The 19,142-nt window shown below is 35.6% G+C and overlaps 2 protein-coding genes across 3 annotated transcripts; one reads left to right on the forward strand and one right to left on the reverse strand.

The window, feature by feature from the left end:
* Window positions 1-1,321: 1,321 nt before the first annotated feature.
* Window positions 1,322-13,707, forward strand: LOC111778582 (tubulin-folding cofactor D). 2 transcript variants are annotated; one of them, XM_023658493.1, is made up of 17 exons: window positions 1,322-1,606; window positions 2,118-2,665; window positions 3,362-3,464; window positions 4,115-4,291; window positions 5,060-5,251; window positions 5,954-6,070; window positions 6,175-6,279; window positions 7,241-7,411; window positions 7,512-7,727; window positions 8,641-8,839; window positions 9,381-9,586; window positions 9,676-9,900; window positions 9,994-10,548; window positions 10,649-10,915; window positions 12,412-12,456; window positions 12,631-12,816; window positions 12,981-13,707. In XM_023658493.1, exons 1-17 carry the CDS (start codon window positions 1,400-1,402, stop codon window positions 13,260-13,262), a joined length of 3,801 nt encoding a protein of 1,266 aa, XP_023514261.1. In that variant the 5' UTR covers window positions 1,322-1,399; the 3' UTR covers window positions 13,263-13,707. The 2 variants fall into 2 exon arrangements, with proteins under 2 accessions (XP_023514261.1, XP_023514262.1); XM_023658494.1 differs by having other exon boundaries at window positions 1,593-1,665.
* Window positions 13,708-14,389: 682 nt separating this feature from the next.
* On the reverse strand, window positions 14,390-16,419 carry LOC111778245 (cysteine-rich repeat secretory protein 15-like). Its single transcript, XM_023657951.1, has 2 exons — window positions 15,552-16,419; window positions 14,390-14,699 (listed from the first exon to the last, which is right to left on the reverse strand). The coding sequence occupies exons 1-2, from the start codon at window positions 16,315-16,317 to the stop codon at window positions 14,584-14,586; spliced, it is 882 nt and encodes a 293-aa protein (XP_023513719.1). The 5' UTR covers window positions 16,318-16,419; the 3' UTR covers window positions 14,390-14,583.
* Between the last annotated feature and the right edge of the window lie 2,723 nt (window positions 16,420-19,142).

The raw sequence follows: 19,142 nt of genomic DNA on the forward strand, positions 1-19,142 counted from the left end.
AGGAATGTTTATTAATTGCTTCCAAAATGAAAATGAAAAACAATAATTTCAATTTCTATATTTGTTCATATTATGGTTAATAATATCTGGTTTTATTCGATACAATGTGTTCAATGATGAAGGATGTACTAAACATAATGTAACGATAGGAGTAAGATATGTTCATATATCGTTAAGGTTAGGGTTTGTATCAAAGTGCTATGAATATGAGAAATTGATAAAAACGATATGGTCACGATCGACTGATAAAAGAATACGATTAGATTATGGATAGGAAGAGACAAGATTACGATAGATTGATAAAACAGTAGAAAGAATACATATGAGCTGCGTGTAAAGTATATGATACACATCCAAGCTGTCTATTATGATAGCGCATAGGAAAGATAGGTTATGTAGTTGCATTCACATGTTCTTGCATTTAACTTCAGTAGTGGGGTTACTCGCTGAGTATTTCTTAAAATACTCAAGTCACGTGCTACCTCTATTTCAGGTTAAGACGAGACATTCTTGTACGGCTGACGATAACATCGCAACTCAAGATCATGACACATGCATAGGTAGTCGTATTTATTTTCTTAAACTTATACTAAAATATGATGTTTTTAATTTAAACGTTTATTTATTTTATTCGGTCTTTTGTTGTGTCGTTTTTAAAGGAAAACACAGCCAACACATAATAAATTCATGACTGTGTTTTAAGATAAGGTGACATTTTATGAAAGTTAAATAGAGTATTTCTTCCTTCCATGTTCATGATATGTATATACAGTGACAACCTTAATGTCACTTAAATTAAGTAGAAAATTTCTGTTTTATTTTTACTTATGTTTATTTTAATTTTTCGTTGATTTGTTTTAAAGACTATTTATTAAACATATAAAATTCAAATTCTTATTTTCAAACTTTAGGTAAGTAAGTAAAAAAGTAAAAATGTTAATGGTTGATAATATAATTTTTATTTGTTAATTGTTATTATTTTTCTAAAAGACAGTAAGTTCTTTCAGTAAAGTAATTTCATTAATTATATATTTTTTATTTTCTAAAATTGTTGCATGTTTAAAATTATTTAATTTAATTTCGAAAAATATTTATTTAGTATAAATGGGTAAATAAGTTTTAATGTATTGCCATATAAATTTGAAATAACCTAATATCCATTAATCATAATATTTTCTCATTTTATTTTATTTATTTGTGGAATTTGAAACGATTAATAAAATAAAGACTTTAAAACTTATTTTAAAATAATTAATTAAAAAATAATTTAAAATATTAAATAACCTATTTTTTACACGGATATTCCTCGTTGAAGCTCCCCACTTGATTTGTTCAACTTATATCTTGTTCCAAGAGCTCAGTGAAGCGGGCGGGAATTCGAGCTTCTACTGCTCTGAACATGGCGGCAACGACTGAAACAGCCCCAAAGAACGAGGAGTTTGACGGAATGGTAACGTACGACGACGATGACGAGCATGAATCGAAGGAGAGGGTAATCCAGAAGTATTTTCTTCAAGAATGGAAGCTCGTCAAATCCATTCTCGATGATATAGCTTCAAATGGACGCGTTTCCGATTTATCGTCCGTCCACAAGATCCGATCCATTGTAATATTTGCCGGAACTCTCTTTCCATTTCGTGTCGGGGTCGCACATTGAATCTACGGGTTCGAAGTTTTCGTTTCGGGAACTTTTAGTGATTTAGCTTCTAGTTCTGGTTTAATTATTGTTTAATTTTCCAAGTGGTGGCATGTATTTGACGGATATAAGTAAATTAGTTCGTGAGAATTAAAAGATCACACTGCTTTTTAAGTTCATGATTCGATCCATGTGTAAGGATTATGAGATCTGTCGAAATGAGAATGAAATCATTGATTTATCTTGGGACTATCAATTTTTGGGCAATGCTGATTAAAACCAGCTGCTAGCTAGTCATAGTAGGATGGATCGAGTTTCTAGTCGATATGTATACTGGGCTCCTTTTATGGGCAAGTAAGCTGTTGAAAAAGTGCCTGTTTTCTTTCTGAAGTGTTTCTTCGTTACGTTTGAAATTGAAACTAGTCTCAATTTTTGTGCAATACACATCACCTGACATTCTGAAAATTGTGTTCTTAAACAGATGGACAAATATCAAGAACAGGGTCAGCTGGTAGAGCCCTATTTGGAGATCATAGTCTCTCCTTTGATGTCTCTAGTTTGTTCTAAAGCAACTGAACTTGATGTAGCTTCCAACGAAGTACTTGAAGCAATAAAGCCAATATGCATCATTATCTATACTTTAGTTACGGTCTGTGGATACAAGGCTGTCATCAGGTTCTTCCCACATCAGGTTTCTGATTTGGAACTTGCTGTGTCTCTCTTGGAGAGGTGTCAAAATACAAACTCGGTGACCACATTGCGACAAGAGAGTACTGGAGAGATGGAGGCTCAATGTGTGATACTTCTGTGGCTTTCAATACTTGTGTTGGTTCCATTTGATATTTCCACTGTCGATTCAAGCTTATCCAGCACCAATAGTTTAGCTAAATTTGAACCATCTCCATTGGTGTTGAGAATTATAAGCTTCTGCAAGGATTACCTTGCAAGTGCGGGGCCTATGCGAACAATGGCTGGGTTGTTGCTTGCGAGACTTTTAACACGCCCAGATATGCCTAAGGCTTTTATCAGGTTTAATGAATTTCTGAAATTGTGACATTTAATTTTGATTTTGAATCAGGTTATCCAGTTGGAATAGGTTACAGATGGGTAGTATCACATTCTACATGGAAGTTGCCTTTTACATGATTTTATCATTGGATCAAACAATTTCTTTCATAAGTTGTAGTACTACATATGCTGCAACTTTTTTATTCAGTTTTTGATCCAAGATAACCTGAAAATTGGGAGCCAGTTTCATTTTGATTTTCATTTATTTACTGCTTTCTTGTTATTTCAGGTACAAATTCTTATTTTTTTTTGTATAGGTTACAGATGGGTAGTATCATATTCTTCATGGAAGCCGCCCTTTACATGTTCAATTTATTGTCGGACCAAACAAAATTCATGTTTTTTTTTCCTCAATAAGATGCTACACTGCCTATACTACAACTTGTCTATTTATTTTTTACTCCACATAACCTGAAATTGGGTGCCAGTTTCATTTTGCTTTTTATTTATATATCGCTTTCTTGTTATTTCAGATATAAATTATGAGGACTTTAACCAAGATTATATTTTAGCGTCTGAAAATTTGGATCTAAGGCTAGGGCTTAGTTCAACTAATTTTCGTTTATTTGTTATATGTGTGTATTTGCTGAAGTGTTTCCCTTTTGTTTTGTTCAGACTCAATACTGTATGCTAACTAAGCTTATTTGTGGATGACAGCTTTATTGAATGGACGCATGAGGCCTTATCTGCCACAACAAATGATATCATGGATCACTTTCGGTTGCTTGGTGCTGCAGGAGCATTAGCTTCCATTTTCAAGGTTTTCATTTCTTTTGTTTCAAGTCCATATTACTCAGAATATGCATTTTATTAACAGAAAAAGATCATAATCAAGAAAATAAATTTCTTTGTTTTTATGGTTGGAGGGCTAAAAATGCTTGACTGCACGTAACCAATCTAGTGAACGTACATATTAATTAAGCTCATTTAGGTGCTAATGGCTTTTTCCTTCCCCAAGTAGATTTGTTATATTTGGACTTAGATGGTAATTCTCAGATTTTTTTAAAAATTTTTTTTTTTCTTTTAATCTCTTGTTATGTTGTTGAGGTTTATATTTTATTTATTTATCTCGTTGGGATTTGTTATTTGTTTGGTCATTTCTCTTTGCATTTTTCTTTAAAGATAGAATATTCGATCCTCCTAATTCCATTAATCCTTTAATGCAATCCAAGGTTCTTTTAATATTAATTTAAATTAAAAAAAATTGGCATTGGAATTGCATAAATGTAGATTATTTTTCCCCCTATTGATGGGCTGGCTTTGTATGGTGAATGGAAAAGGGGTCAAGATTTTTTTTTTTTTTTTGATGGGCTGCGTAGTCTAGATTGTTTTTTGTTTTAAAATTTCATAATTGTCTCTAATTATATAGCTAAGGATTTAGGCCACTTATGTTTTATTTATCAAAGACAGACTGGTGATAGAAAACTTTTGCTTGATGTGGTACCTCAAGTTTGGAATGACACCTCAACGTTAATCAAGTCCAACACTGCTGTTCGGAGTCCATTACTTCGCAAGTACTTGCTGAAATTAACTCAGCGAATCGGGCTTACGTGCTTGCCTCATCGTGCTGCTTCCTGGCATTATGTGGTCAGTAATGAAACTCTTTTAAATTCCTCCTACTCTTTTTGGAAGATATGTTATGATTTATAAGCTTCATGTTTTTCTTTTTCCCCTTTTTCCTTNGGGGGGGGGGGGGGGGGGGGGGTATTGCTAAATTTTGTTCTGTTGGCAAGATAAACAATTTATGAATGAATGACATTGTTTCCGTTTCCTTAGGTTTGATATTTCGTTTTCTAATTTAGGCAGGGCTCTTGGTCTCATTTAGTTGCTGTCTTGTTCAACAGTTCATAGGGCTAAAAACCTAGTGTTTGGGATCAATTGTGGTCTCATATGTAAGCAAGTGGGAATCTTGGGTTGTGCGGTTGTTAGGTTAACCTTTATGTATTTAGGTTTATTTATGGGAGTCTGACTCTTGATCTTCTTCTTTTAAGAGGACATGATAGAAGTTCTAGGCAACACCAACCTCCCCCTAAATCCCAATAGGCCCTCTCCCATTGAGAAAAAAGGAAAGAAGAAATGTCCCTTCACCGTAGGGAAAAACTTGATCATTGCACACCTATTCTTGCAGTCCAGACAAATGCTCCTCCCGATGAATGTTATGCAGTATTACTTTTGTTTGGATTATGTTCAGGCTGTTACACGTTTTTCTGTTTTAAATTTTACCGTCTGTTATTAACTTCTTTGCAGTCTTGAGTCACATGGCTTTCTCCTTTTGGAGGTTCTTTAATTGATTGATAGCTCACTGTCTCGACAATTTTAAGTACTTTAACAAGTTCCTTATGTTATATGACCCAGAGTAGAACCAGCTCCCTTGGTGACAATATTTCTGCTCCTGTGTCCGTAGGAACACATAAATGCACTCCTATTAATGCTGTTGAGCTGTCTGACGTCTGTCAAAGCTCCACCAGCTTGGAAGACGAAGACATGGAAGTTCCTGAAATTATAGAAGAGATTATCGAGACATTGCTCACTGGATTGAAAGATACGGTATATCTAAAGGAATAGGTCTTGATAGCATGGTTTTAGTCAAGTAGCTAACTGATGGAATCCTGGATTGTTTGCTAGATGCTCTCGCTTCTCTTTTCTATTGACAATTTAACATGATTTAAGTGTACCACATACCTTGAGCCTTATTTTTGGGAATACTAAATCTCTTCATTTGTTTCCCATGTTGTGAGTTAATTGCTTCAAACCATTTCTGATGCAACTCAAAATAATTCATATATCCTGTAAGCTTAAGCTTGTTGATTTATAAGGACTTTGCATTTGCTTTGATTTTATTGCAGTGTTAAGACTGTTATAAATATGAATAAGTCTTTAAACTTTGGGGTTTGATGATGAGTAATAGTTATAAATTTTAGGCTTTTTTGTTAAATATCAATTTCTGTCTCAATTATCTTTGAGTTTCCGAATTCTGGTAACTGGGACAGGAGGCATAAAACTCCAGATCATGGGTGAGGTATGAGGAACGAACATGATCTATTCACCACATGTGCTATTCTGTTGAGATGTTACCCTCAACTTATTTTTGGAGACTTTAAGGAATAGACTTTTGGGCTTTTATCATGTCAATGATGGGTAATTCCTATTCATAGAATTCATGACAGTTTTGTGCTAGCCTGCATCGTGGTCAAATATGTAGGTTTTACATTATACTACTACAGTTCTTAATGTTGCATGTTATCCCAGGACACTGTTGTTCGATGGTCTGCTGCAAAGGGCTTAGGTCGTGTAACTTCTCGTCTTACATCTGCGCTTTCAGAAGAGGTTTTGTCATCCATATTGGAACTATTTTCCCCAGGGGAGGTACACCGCATGTGCATCATTTCTGAAGCTGAATGTGTTCATTATTATCTGACTAATTTATAGATAATGAGGTGGCGTGGTTGTGACATGCTGTAATTTCTCAGGGTGATGGTTCATGGCATGGAGGTTGTTTGGCGCTAGCTGAGTTAGCTCGCAGAGGGTTGCTCTTACCGCATAGTCTTCCTCAAGTTGTACCTATTGTTGTGAAGGTTATATTTTATCTATTCAACAATTTGCTCTTATTTTTCATTTTATTTTGGGATAAGAAACGAAGACCTTTCACTAAGAGGAACAAAAGGTACACGAGGAGTATACTGGAGTAAAATCATTTGATAGTAACGATAGAACTTAAATTGTGTTGAAAGATAATAAAATATAAGAAGTACAATAACTCTTCAAGTAGTTCTAAGGTCCTTCACGAGCTCACTTGAGCACAAACCAATTTAATTGTCTACCTTCATCGCCTCCTAGCACTTATTTATAACCAATCCCGGGGCTAATATCTAATTTACCCTTACTATCCTAATATTATTCCTATCATATAACTCTTGACGAATCTCACAATTAAACATTCTAGGAATTTTATTATGAAAAAGGTTTGGAAAAAATTTGGAGATATACAAAAATTTGGATGACCTAACTAATAGTGTAATAACATAATTTCACTATCTTTGTTGACACAAGAAGAAAACTGTCTAGTACTAGAAACAAAGGAAGATAAAAATGAAGACTTGTCTCCAATTGCAAATGAGCCTTGATTATAGTTGAGACGGTAGATTCTACAACAAAGTTTAACACTGCCAAGCGTATGGATGATGTACTCCATTTCCTTACACACCAACCTGTTTTAGACATTAAACTCCAGCAGAGGTTATCCTTGTCTCACACATCCTTCAGCACAGTGCCCGTAGAATTAACCAACACTTATATATGTTTAAAAGCTTGAGACAAGGTTAACTAATTTTTTTTAAATAAATAATATTACCCAATTTTTTATTTATATGCTCTGTCTCAGTGCTTGTGTTAATTATATGATATCCAGACAAACATGACGCCTATATTGATTTCTGTTCTTCACGTACTTCAGTTTGAGGAATCAAGATTTTTGGAGCTGAAGGAACTTTATAAAATATTTCATTATGATATTCGAGGTTTTAAACTTCTTAACAGGCATTACATTATGATATTCGAAGAGGTCCACATAGTGTTGGTTCTCATGTACGTGATGCTGCTGCATATGTTTGTTGGGCATTTGGCCGTGCTTATCATCACACAGACATGAGAGAGATTTTGAAACAACTTGCTCCACATCTCCTAACAGTCGCTTGTTATGATCGTGAGGTGTCATATTAATTTAATTTTTTACAACTACAGGTACCTGTTGAATTTATTGTTTCTATTTTATTTTCTAATTGTCAGTGGTTTAAAATGTGTTGCTTAGGTTAACTGTAGAAGAGCAGCCGCAGCAGCTTTTCAGGAAAATGTTGGAAGACAAGGGAATTATCCACATGGCATTGATATAGTGAATACTGCTGACTATTTTTCACTTGCGTCTCGAGTAACTTCATACCTGAAAGTTGCTGTGTGTATAAGTCAATACGAGGGGTTTCTTCTTCCATTTATTGATGAACTGCTGTGCAACAAAATATGTCATTGGGTATTCCTTAATTGTTCCAACATACCCTTTTTCTTTTTCAAATTTTAATCAAATTTCAGTTTCTTATCCATCAAAACAAACGAACTGACATTTCTGTAAATTTTAAGTTGAAGTGGATTCTGTTGCATCTCTGGTATTACTTGAATCCACCGTCATATTACGGATGCTTCTCTTTGTAAATCTTTTTTAGTACGGGTCGACTTGTGCTTCATAAAGATTATGTTTTCTTAGACTTTTAGTGCATTATGATCCTTATATTAGTTTGTAGCTTTGCCACACGACAATTTATAGAATTGGAATTTTGACCTCCTGTTCTGTTATGGTAGTTAGAATCTGGTAAAAGAACACTAGAATTAAAAAAATGTCTAATTTCTTTAAATGCCATTGTTCAAGAATTGTATTTGGCGTTACATGATTGATGTTGATTATAATATCATGTGCTTGTGCAAATTTCGGAGACAATCTTCTTATGGCCGTGGAGATTTGAATTAAGATGACAAATACAAGTAGTTGAAAGTTGATGGATTAAGAAGAGATTTTTTTTAAGAAGACAAATTCTGTTTTGGTTGTTACCTTCCTAGTTATAATACTTCTGCTCATTCCTGATTTTGTTGATGGTCTGAAGTTGGGACCATATTTATCTACATAATTGATTTTTTCAGTGAACTCATGTTTAATTTAATTTTCAATGTATTTGCACTTGTAAGCTTTATAATTGAGGCATATGTCACACTCAGTTCAACCCTCGTGGTTGATAAGAATGGAGTACAGTTGTTTTTGTCAACATTGTCTTTGCGGTTGTTACTCATATAATGAGAAGTTCAATTTCTCTTAAGCAGCACACCTTGTAACGTGTTTTCCCTTTTTTTGGGGTTGTTTTAATGGCTTATTGCTCATTGTTTGCATGTTTCAGGATAAAGGCTTGAGAGAACTTGCTGCAGATGCTCTTTCTGCCCTTGTAAAATATGATCCTGAATATTTTGCAAGCTATGCTGTAGAGAAGTTAATTCCTTGCACTCTCTCATCTGACTTGTGCATGCGCCATGGTGCAACTTTGGCAGTGGGTGAAGTGGTTTTATCTTTACATCAATGCGGACATATTCTTTCTTCTGGTTCGTATAGTTTTTCCCTTCTCTTACTAAGCAGAGTCTTTCATATTAAAGCTTTATAACTTCAACTTTAATGCATAGCTGTATGTTTAGGCCACTCTATCCACTCTCCCCTCTAAAATTTGATTTTTTTCTACTGCAAACAGTAGCTCTAAATTAACTTATCCAATTGTATCTTCAATCTATAGTCCCCCATTTAAGATATATTTGGTCAATTCATGTTTTTCAAGTTCATAAATCATAACTATTGACGATAATTTCCAACTGCTCGGAAAGCTGTGTTGTTGCGAGTNTTTTTTTTTTTTTTTTTTTTTTTTTTTTTTTTTTTTTTTTTTTTTTTTTTTTTTTTTTTTTTTGATTTTGTATGCACTTTATTGTTCTTTTTACCACAAGCAATTGAAGCTCTTTTTTGTATTTTTTTTTTTTGGTGGCTCCTTTAGTTGATCTTGGCCAATGTTTTTTTAGGCATCTTTTGTACTCTGCTTTCTCTTAATGACAGTGTTTTTACATTGAAAGAAAGGTTATCCGTAACTGTGGTTTACAGATATACAGAAACGTGTGGCTGGCATTGTTCCTGCTATTGAAAAGGCACGTCTATATCGTGGAAAGGGTGGTGAGATAATGCGTGCAGCTGTTTCTCGTTTCATTGAGTGTATTTCTTTATCTCATTTGCCATTGTTGGAAAAAACAAAGCGAATGTTGCTTGATGCTCTTAATGAGAATTTGAGACATCCGAATTCTCAGATTCAGGTGATTAGTGTTTAATAAGTGAAAAATTTGCTTGTTTCTAATTTATATTATTTGATTATTTTGAGAACAGTTTCGATTATGGTCTGCAGAATGCGGCTGTAAAATCTTTGAAACCATTTGTGCTAGCATATCTAGCCACTGCAGACGCCGGCAAGTCTGGCAATATAACTACAAAATACTTGGAACAGTTGAGCGATCCCAATGTGGCTATCAGAAGAGGATCAGCTCTAGCATTAAGCGTTTTGCCTTATGAATTCTTGGCCAACAGGTGGAAAGACGTGCTTCTGAAACTTTGTTGCTCATGTGCAATTGAGGTGCTGTGATAAAAGCTATATTTTCATCTAAAAAATGGGATAAGACATCTTTACAATGTACTTTCCCTTTATAAATGTTGTGCTCCTTTGCAGGATAATCCTGATGATAGGGATGCCGAAGCTCGAGTGAATGCTGTCAGAGGGCTTGTTTCAGTATGTGAGACATTAGTTCAGGGAAGAGAATTCTCAAACGTCGATGAATTACCATTGTTATATCTGATCAAGGATGAAGTAATGGCAAGTTTATTTAAAGCTCTTGATGACTACTCTGTTGATAACAGAGGCGATGTTGGTTCTTGGGTTCGTGAGGCTGCTATGATTGGTCTTGAGAAATGTACATATATTCTTTGTGCGATAGATTCTAATGGCTTCACTAAAAAATTAAACTCGGTTGGTTCTGAACAAGAGTCACTCCATTGTGAGATGGCTGATAAAGACCAAACAAATTCCTTCTTTGATTCATCTATGGCTACTAGTTTAGTGGGAGGAATTTGCAAACAAGCTGTAGAGAAGCTGGACAAGTTAAGGGAAGCAGCAGCGATGGTTCTTCAACGGATATTATACAACAAGGTTATCCTTGTTCCACATATTCCTTTCCGAGATACCTTAGAAGAAATTATTCCTGATGATCCAAATATGAAATGGGCGGTGAGTTCTAATAAATTGTTCCCGAAGATTCATGTTCTTTTTGAATCAGGGATGAGATTTTGTTATTTTCTAATGTTGTGCACCATCAATTTCCTAATAGGTCCCTGCAGTTTCATATCCTCATTTTGTACGGCTGCTGCAATTTGGTTGTTATAGTAAAACTGTAATGTCTGGGTTGGTTATCTCTATTGGTGGTATGCAAGATTCATTGAGCAAGGCATCAATATCTGCTTTGATGGAATATCTTGAAGGAGATGCAATTGGAGATCTGGATAAGAGGTCTAGGAAGGGAATGCTATTTACAGATCTTCTTTGGATCCTTCAAAGGTATAAGAAATGTGACAGAGTCATTATACCAACTTTCAAGGTAATTTACTATTACTATCCTCCGAAAGAACTTTAATAAATTGCTGACTTCTCATTGTGGAGGATAATCTGTTCTGTGGTTCAGTTAAGCACATTATTATTGTTATTTTCGAAGAATTTTAACTTTTGATAGGAATTCGATGTTACAAAAGGTAATTGAAGGACTTCTCTTTCCTTGAGCAAAAGAAAATTTTATCGTCTTCAAATTGGAGATGAGAGAGATGAGAGAGATGAGAGAGGGAAATCTTCTCCTCTCCAACATCAAAACCTTTAAGAATCCCACCATCTACTCCTTTGCCAATCATCCTACTAAGAACACCCACCACCAACAAGAAAAGGAAAGGGAACAAAGGGTCACCTTGCCCAAAACCTCTGGAGGCTTTTATTTTACCCCTACTACATCCGATAATTAGGATCGAGTACTTGATTGATCTAGTCCAACTCCAAATCCAATACCTCTGATGTACCCAAAACGTTTTTTTTTTTTTTTTTTTTGCAAGAACCTTATCGAGAAAGTTCCACGTGGTCATAAACCTTCTCAAATCTATCTTAAAAATAATTCCCTTCCATTTACAGCTTCTGCATTCCTCGATAGCCTCATTTACTATAAGAGTCTGATCAAGGATTTGTCTCCCTGCAATGCTCACTTTGGGGTTTTCAAAATTGTCGAGGGCAGGACCCTCTTCAATCTGTTTGCCAAAACATTAACAATTATCTTATGGATGCTTGTGATTAGACTGATGGGTATAAATCCTTAACCTTCACGACCCTCTCTTTCTTAGGGATGAGACAAACAAAAGTATCATTTAGAAAGCTATCAAGAATACCCCTTTGAATGAACTACTTGAACATCCTTTCTAGATCACCGCCAATGCCTTCCCAATTATCCTAAAAAAAAAACCCATCCTCTCTTATGCATTCTTTGTAGGCAAGCGTCAGAGCATCTTGATCATACTTGGTGGAGTTGTTAGTTCGCTCAGTCTTTATGGAATTGTTATATGGGCATTGTTCAAGGTCTACTCGACTCATTATAAAAACCGTTGTTCTTTGATGGTGGAGAAGATGTTTGGAAGCTTTCTATATATTTAACCTCTTTGTGGGTGTCTCTTAGGTTTAACTTTTTGAAATAGAAGTAAGATTAAGGATACCTTTATTTTTCTAATTTTGGAAAAGAAAAAGCAACTTGTGAAAGAACTTAGTGATTACTGTTGTCCCATTCTTCAAAATTATTGCTCAAAGTTGTGTGGTGATTACTTGAGATTATTATATCATATGAAGAACCTTGAAGCCTTGATTTTCGATTTCTGTGGTATATGTTTTATTTATATATTTTTGGTGCATTTCCTCAATTCAGCTTATGGCATTGCCTTCACATTGTCTTTATATGCATTCTTGGCTTTTGTGGCACTCTTCCTTCAGATATCCATCAAAGTTTGGCTATTTTTTCTAGCTACCGTTAGAAACTTCCTAACATTGATGTTCTATTCTCTATTTCAGACCATCGAGATTCTTTTCAGCAAGAGGATATTATTGAACATGGAGGTCCGTTATCTTCATCTCTTTAATCTTATTTTCCCTTTCATAATCTTCATGCTTGTGTCCAAATCTTTCTTCTATCTTATGGGATATTGAATTTTCTGTTTAAATATTGTCATCACCATCATCCATCTCAATTGACTCCACTGTTGGTAATTGACCATGGAATGTAATCTCCAGGTTCACCTATCGAGCTTTTGTAATGGCATTTTGGATTCCTTGGAAATTGAGATGAAGGGGTCAAAAGACTTCTCGAAGTTATATGCTGGAATTTCTATACTTGGTTATATTACTTCACTTTCGGAACCCGTTAATTCTCGAGCGTTCGTTCATCTTCTCACTTTCCTTAGCCATCGATACCCCAAGGTTTGAAGAAGCTCAGCTTAAATATGTTCTTGTTATGTTTCTCTAGCCTTTCTTAAGCTGGCAATTCATTATGGTCGACCATAGTCCAGTTGTTTCTCGACCTTGAATTATGCTTAAACGAATTCTATTAGCAGCTGATTTTGATATGATTATTTTGAGTTCAGATTCGGAAAGCTTCTGCGGAACAAGTTTACCTTGTTCTTCTACAAAATGGGGATTTTGTGCCTGAAGATAAGATTGAGCAAGCACTTGAAATAGTCTCCAACACTTGCTGGGAAGGGGACTTGGAAAATGCAAAACTCCAAAGGCAGGAACTGTCTGACATTGCTGGAATAGAAATCAATCTACATCCCGTGCGGGCTCCTGAGAAGGAAGTCAAGAATCGATTTTCAGCTTCGGATGAAAACGCTACCTATTCTTCATTGGTCGAGTCAACCGGATTCTGAAAGCTCAAACATATGCTCAGGCTTCTGTGACTCTTCCTCCTTTCCTGTAGGCTCTGGTATGTCCTTGACCAATGGCTTTTTAACCAGCACTGTGAGTCTATTGAGCAGAGTGTTTACAGAAGTTAAAAATTGCGTTGGAATGAAGCGTTGCTAGCGGACTCAGTCAAAATAGTTTCTTGTCGCCTCTCCGTAAAATACTCGTTCTTGTTCGTTTGGAACGAACGAGGTGGGAGACAAGTATGTATGTATGTGATGAGTTTATTTGTTGAATATCTATCCAGAGGTTGCTGTTGGGTTGATGTCAATGGTTATTTTCTGTGTTGATTATTTTATCCAATCCAAATTAAAAAAATGGAGATAGGATAGAAGACGATATTTCACTCCATTTTATGTATAACATACCCACACTTGCAAGTTTAGTCATTCTCTCTCGTTCTATTTTTTATTTGTTTTTTTTTTTCTTTTCATCATTGTTTTGTATAAACCTTCCAAGTTTAAGAGAATTGTTATCTGGGAGGTTGCTTGAGGAATCACATATATAAGGTCAAAAAGGTTATTGAATCAAAATGTACTATAGTGGAGGTACGAGCTACGGTGTCAGTTCTCCATCACCCTTAGGCCTATGACTTAAGTGAGCTACTACCTTGTGACACATTCGTGTGTCACAACGTGGATAAGCATTGCGGGACAAGCATCTCAGACATCTTCCTTTGGAAATGGTCTTTCAATTGGACTTTCTTAGTCTTCAATCAAGTTTCCTCACAATCTTGCTCCATACTAAAAACATTCAAATTTGACCAAATCTTTAAAATGATTTTTTTTATAGTGAGATAATTGATCAACATTAATTCGAGACTCTTAGCTATTTTAGATCGAAGGTCTTGTTCTTCAACAAAATCACGAAAATTTCATATCATTTTGAATCAAATCATCTAGAAGTTTGCATATTTAGATCCAATTGAGATATAAAGCATTTCCACTAAAAAGAAGAACAAATAAACAAAATGGGTAGTTTGGTTTATGTTGGCCAACATGAAAATAAAAAGGGAATTAGGTGACTCTCAATCAATTTAATTATCATACAATATGAATATTTAAACATTGANAAAAAAAAAAAAAAAAAAAAAAAAAAAAAAAATCCCAAATGGGTTGAAGAGATAAGATTGTCATCACAAGAATACTTTTTGTGGCCAAATTCCATCTCTCTCCATTATATTCTCCATTACATTCTCCATTATATTTCCATTAAAGCTAAAAGATATCTAACACCCATAATTATTTTGAACTTCACATGAACTACAAACACAAAAAGTTCTGATTTTTATTTACCCATTGCTCTTCTACAAACTGAGAGGAGAACAACAAGGATGGCGAGGGCGGCGACGACCCCGACGATGATCGCAACGGTCTTCCCTGCTTGGTCGTCGCTCGAAGAAACTGAATTGAAGAACAAACCAAAAGAGAATTCAATGAGAATTCACAAAAGAATAATTCCAACTTTTATTTTGATTCACTTATTTTGGACCCATCTTTTTGTTTTTGGTTGTAAGTGGGAGCTTTTTGGCGGCAAAAGATGAAGAACATTGGAACAAATTTGGGTGAATGATTAAGCAACCATTCATAAAGTGGCATGTTCTTCATCTAATGATTTATAATTCCAATAGTGCAACACACTTTTTCAAATCACAATTGCTAGCAAATGGGGAAAAAATGCTTAAAAAGAAAGCAAATTAAAGTGGGAAGAATACCCTAAAGGCTTTACTTTTTTAAAGGAATTTACTTCTTGTTGACCCTTTACTCGTAAAATTTGAAGAACGTTCTCGTTTTCTTGGACAAGACATGAAATGAAACGAACAAAGCTTCGTAGAACACTAAAAACTAGAATCGGAATTAGGGTTTTGAGTATGTTTAGCTCGGAGGGATACCTAATTTTGATTGTACAAGGAAGCAGGTCGTAAAAAAAAAAAAAAAAAAAAACTCGAGGGTAGTAATAGGGTTCACAAAATCTTATATTATGTAACGGGTCGGTAATTTATCTAGTCTCTAAGACCGTTAACCCTACAAGGATACCTAATTTTGATTGTACAAGGAAACAGGTCGTGATAAAAAAAAAACTCGAGGATAGCAATAGGGTTCACAAAACCTTATATTATGTAACGGGTCGGTAATTTATCTAGTCCGTGAAACCGTTAACGCTACAACTTAAACGTGATCAATAGTTCGAGAGCACTTTCGAGAAAACGGGGAAAAAGGAGAGGAAGAATTAGGGTTATTTTGGTTTTTACTTACCAGAAGAATTAGGGTAGAAGCCAGAGGCCCAATAGCGAGCATAACACTGTCCCAAGAAGACATCAACAGCAACAGCTGAACCACATAAGCTCTTCAACTTCCCAACAACATCACCAAGACATGATGAACAATCTTGTGAACTCAAATCCCCCAAACATTGAGCAAAACCCTGAACCAACCCTGAACTACTAACCCTAAACCCGTTCCCGGACCCTGCCCCGGCTTGCATATCAGCGAGCACGTCGTCTCGCCTCCGAAAGAACTCGACGTCGGTGCTCGAGCTTTGACTACACTTCTTGTATCTCACACTTGTATCCAACTTGCCCAAGAAATCAAAGTGCTCATATCTCACATAACAACCCTCCAATTGTAGGGATGCCCCATAGGACTTAGGGCATATCAAGTGAACTTGGTTGACTCCACTTTGAATACACTTTGAACAATCAGCTAAACCCAAGTCCCCTCTACATTGATACACTCCAAAAATTGCTCCTTCACCCAAAATTGAGGAGTCATTTCCAATTGCATAGGCATTGTATGTGAGTTGGGAAGATGAGGAGAGCATTGATGATATCAAAGCTTTGAAATTTGATTCAAACTGGGAATTGGGTTGGTATTTTTCATTGGAACAGCCTGCATAAATGAAGAGATGGGCTCTAATTGGGAAGCCATGGGAGATGGAACACCAAAATAGAAGAAGAAATAAGAGATGAAAAGGTGATTGAAGGGTTTTGTTTGAGTGAAATTCAAGGTTTCTTCTCATCATCTTTTCTTTATCTTTTGTTTTTGCTTTGGAATTTGAGGGTCTCACAATGCCCTTCTCTCTTGTGGTTCTTTCTTTCTTTCTTTCTTTCTTTCTTTTTAGGGTTTTTGGTGGTTCCCTTTTGAATTCTTCCTATTTTGGAGCCTTTTCTATTAAGAAAAGTGACCCTAAATATTCTTGTTATTGCTCGTGGCCCCTACTCGTGTTATGCATTTTCTACTCATACTAACACTTTTTGTAACGGTCCAAACCCACCACTAGCAGATATTGTCTTCGTTTTGGACTTCCCTTCAAGGTTTTTAAAACGTGTATGTTAGGGAGAGATGGAGAGGGTTCTACACCCTCGTAAAGAATGTTTTGTTCCCCTGTTCCCCTTTGAGGCCTAGTGTCCTCGCTGATACTCGTTCCCCTCTCCAATCGATGTGGGATCTCACAATTCACTCCCTCTTCAGGGCTAGCGTTCTCGTTGGTACTCGTTCCTATCTCCAATCGAGGTGGGACCTCACAATCTACCCCCTTTAGGACTCAACATCCTCGCTGGCACACCGCCCGGTGTCTGGCTCTGATACTATTTGTAACAACTCAAGTCCATTGCTAACATATATTTTTCTCAATTTTCCCTTTTGAGCTTCCCCTCAAGGTTTTTAAAACGTGTCTGCTAAGGAGAGGAGAGGTTTCTACACGCTTATAAAGAATATTTCGTTCTCGTGTCCAACCGATGTGATATCTCACAATCCACCTCCCTTTGAGGCCCAGCGTCCTCGCTGATACTCGTTCTCCTCTCCAATCAATGTGGGATCTCATAATTCACTCCCCCTTCAGGGCCAGCGTTCTCACTAACACTCATTCCTCTCTCTAATCGATGTGGGACCTCAAAATCTATCCCTTTAGGACTCAGCATCCTCATTGGCACACCGCCCGGTGTTTGACTCTGATACCATTTGTAACAGCTCAAGCCCATCGCTGACAACTATTGTCCTCTTTGAGTTTTCCCTTTGGAGCTTCGTTCTTAAAACGCGTCTACTAGGGAGAGGTTTTCACACCCTTACAAAAAACGTTTCGTTCATTTGTTCATTTGTTCTTCAAAATTAAAGAGTGAAGGGTTTGGGTCCTTTTCTTTTGAAAAAATGGGTGAGAATCTCATGTAAGGCTTTTATGATTGTCATTGGTCAGTAGAAGAAAGGGAGAAAAAAAGAGATAAAAGGAAGGGACTTTAGGGGAAAGCAACCTTTAGCATCCAAATCCTTACTTCATTTATATATGTATAGCATCTTTTAAAGTATGGTCACGATTTCAAGAACGCCTTTACTATGGGTCGGATGGTTTCTTAAATAATGAAAATGAAGATCGATCGATCAGTGACAACAGTTGAATGTATCCTTTAAGTTTCTTCTAGAGGTCGGTTAACAAACTCTCGTTTTGTTCTATGATTCTTCTTATTCTTAGGTCATTTAATGACATACAATAAGGCCCGTGCGGTTGTCGGAGGATTTGAAAAAGGAATTGGTCGTGTTTTGAATGTATAAACGATTATAGAATCAATAAAAATTCCCTAAAGAGCTAAACGAAGATTCTGTCTAAAACATTTAACTATTCAATATGTTACCAGTTAAAACCGAGCCAGCTTTTTACAAGATATGAACGAGACAAAAAGTCCTTTTAAAAATACACATTTTAAATTATGTTTAAACCGAACGACTTACGTTAACCATTAACCATCTTGACCTATCGGTTATCTTTCGTGGTAGCATGCACGTTGTGTTAGTCTAAGCCTTAATGATAGTCACCTCAACTTAAACTATGGAAGTTTATAATTTTTTAAAAATTAAAAATTGAAAATTATAACGTGGTTCGGAAAATAAACTGGGCTTAACCTAACCGAATAAAACAACCCAACCAACCAAAGCCCATTTAAATTAGTAAACTGGGCTTTAGTAGATCCAAAAAGCCCAACCCAACCAAAGCCCATTAATGATTGGACCATGGTCCATTAAGTTTCCATGGGCTTGGCCCATTTAAATTAGGACTTGTTTTTGTTAAATGGCCATTAGATTTAATTTTTTATATTTAGTATTAACAAATAATTTTACCCAGACTAAAATACCCTTCAAAATCAATATCTAAACTAAATTATGAGTAATTAAAAATATAAATAAAAATAAATAAATTTAAAACATAAATCTGGAATGTTTCGTTTTCATCTCTACCAGGTGTGCAATCAGTCCGATATTGTCTACTTTGGGCTTCACCCTTATAAGAATACTTTGTTCCTCTCTCCAATTGATATCGATTCAACCCACCAATAGTAGCAGATATTGTCTTTTTTTAAGCTTCACCATTATAAAAATATTTTGTTACTCTCTCCGACCAATGTGAGATCTCACACACCGTCACCAAACGTTCTTTACAAATTACCTCTTTATCCTTATGACATCGATTCTTTGAAAAATGTATCTCCATAAATGCAATCGACATTTTTCTAAAGTGGATTTAGATATTCACAAAACGGGATGGAGACAAATAACTTCACTCAATAACTATACTTCCCTGATTTACCTGTGAAATTTTTTACTCCACTCAGAATAAATTCCCGTACGTTCTAACTTTACGAGTTAAATGAATTAGAACGGTAGTTAGTGGACTAAATTCATCGTATACACAATGCCACATTTTTTTTCTTTAGAATGGTTCCAAAAATAATTTAATTGCCACGTGTCTCAATCTTAGGTGGAAATTCCGACGTGGAAATTGGGAGTATGCATGACAAATCCTTTCAACAATTTTCTGTCGGCCACAAATATTAATAGAAATATTATTATTATTATTAT

The sequence above is a fragment of the Cucurbita pepo genome, chromosome LG17, assembly GCF_002806865.2.
Source record: "Cucurbita pepo subsp. pepo cultivar mu-cu-16 chromosome LG17, ASM280686v2, whole genome shotgun sequence".
Taxonomy (NCBI): Eukaryota; Viridiplantae; Streptophyta; class Magnoliopsida; order Cucurbitales; family Cucurbitaceae; genus Cucurbita; species Cucurbita pepo.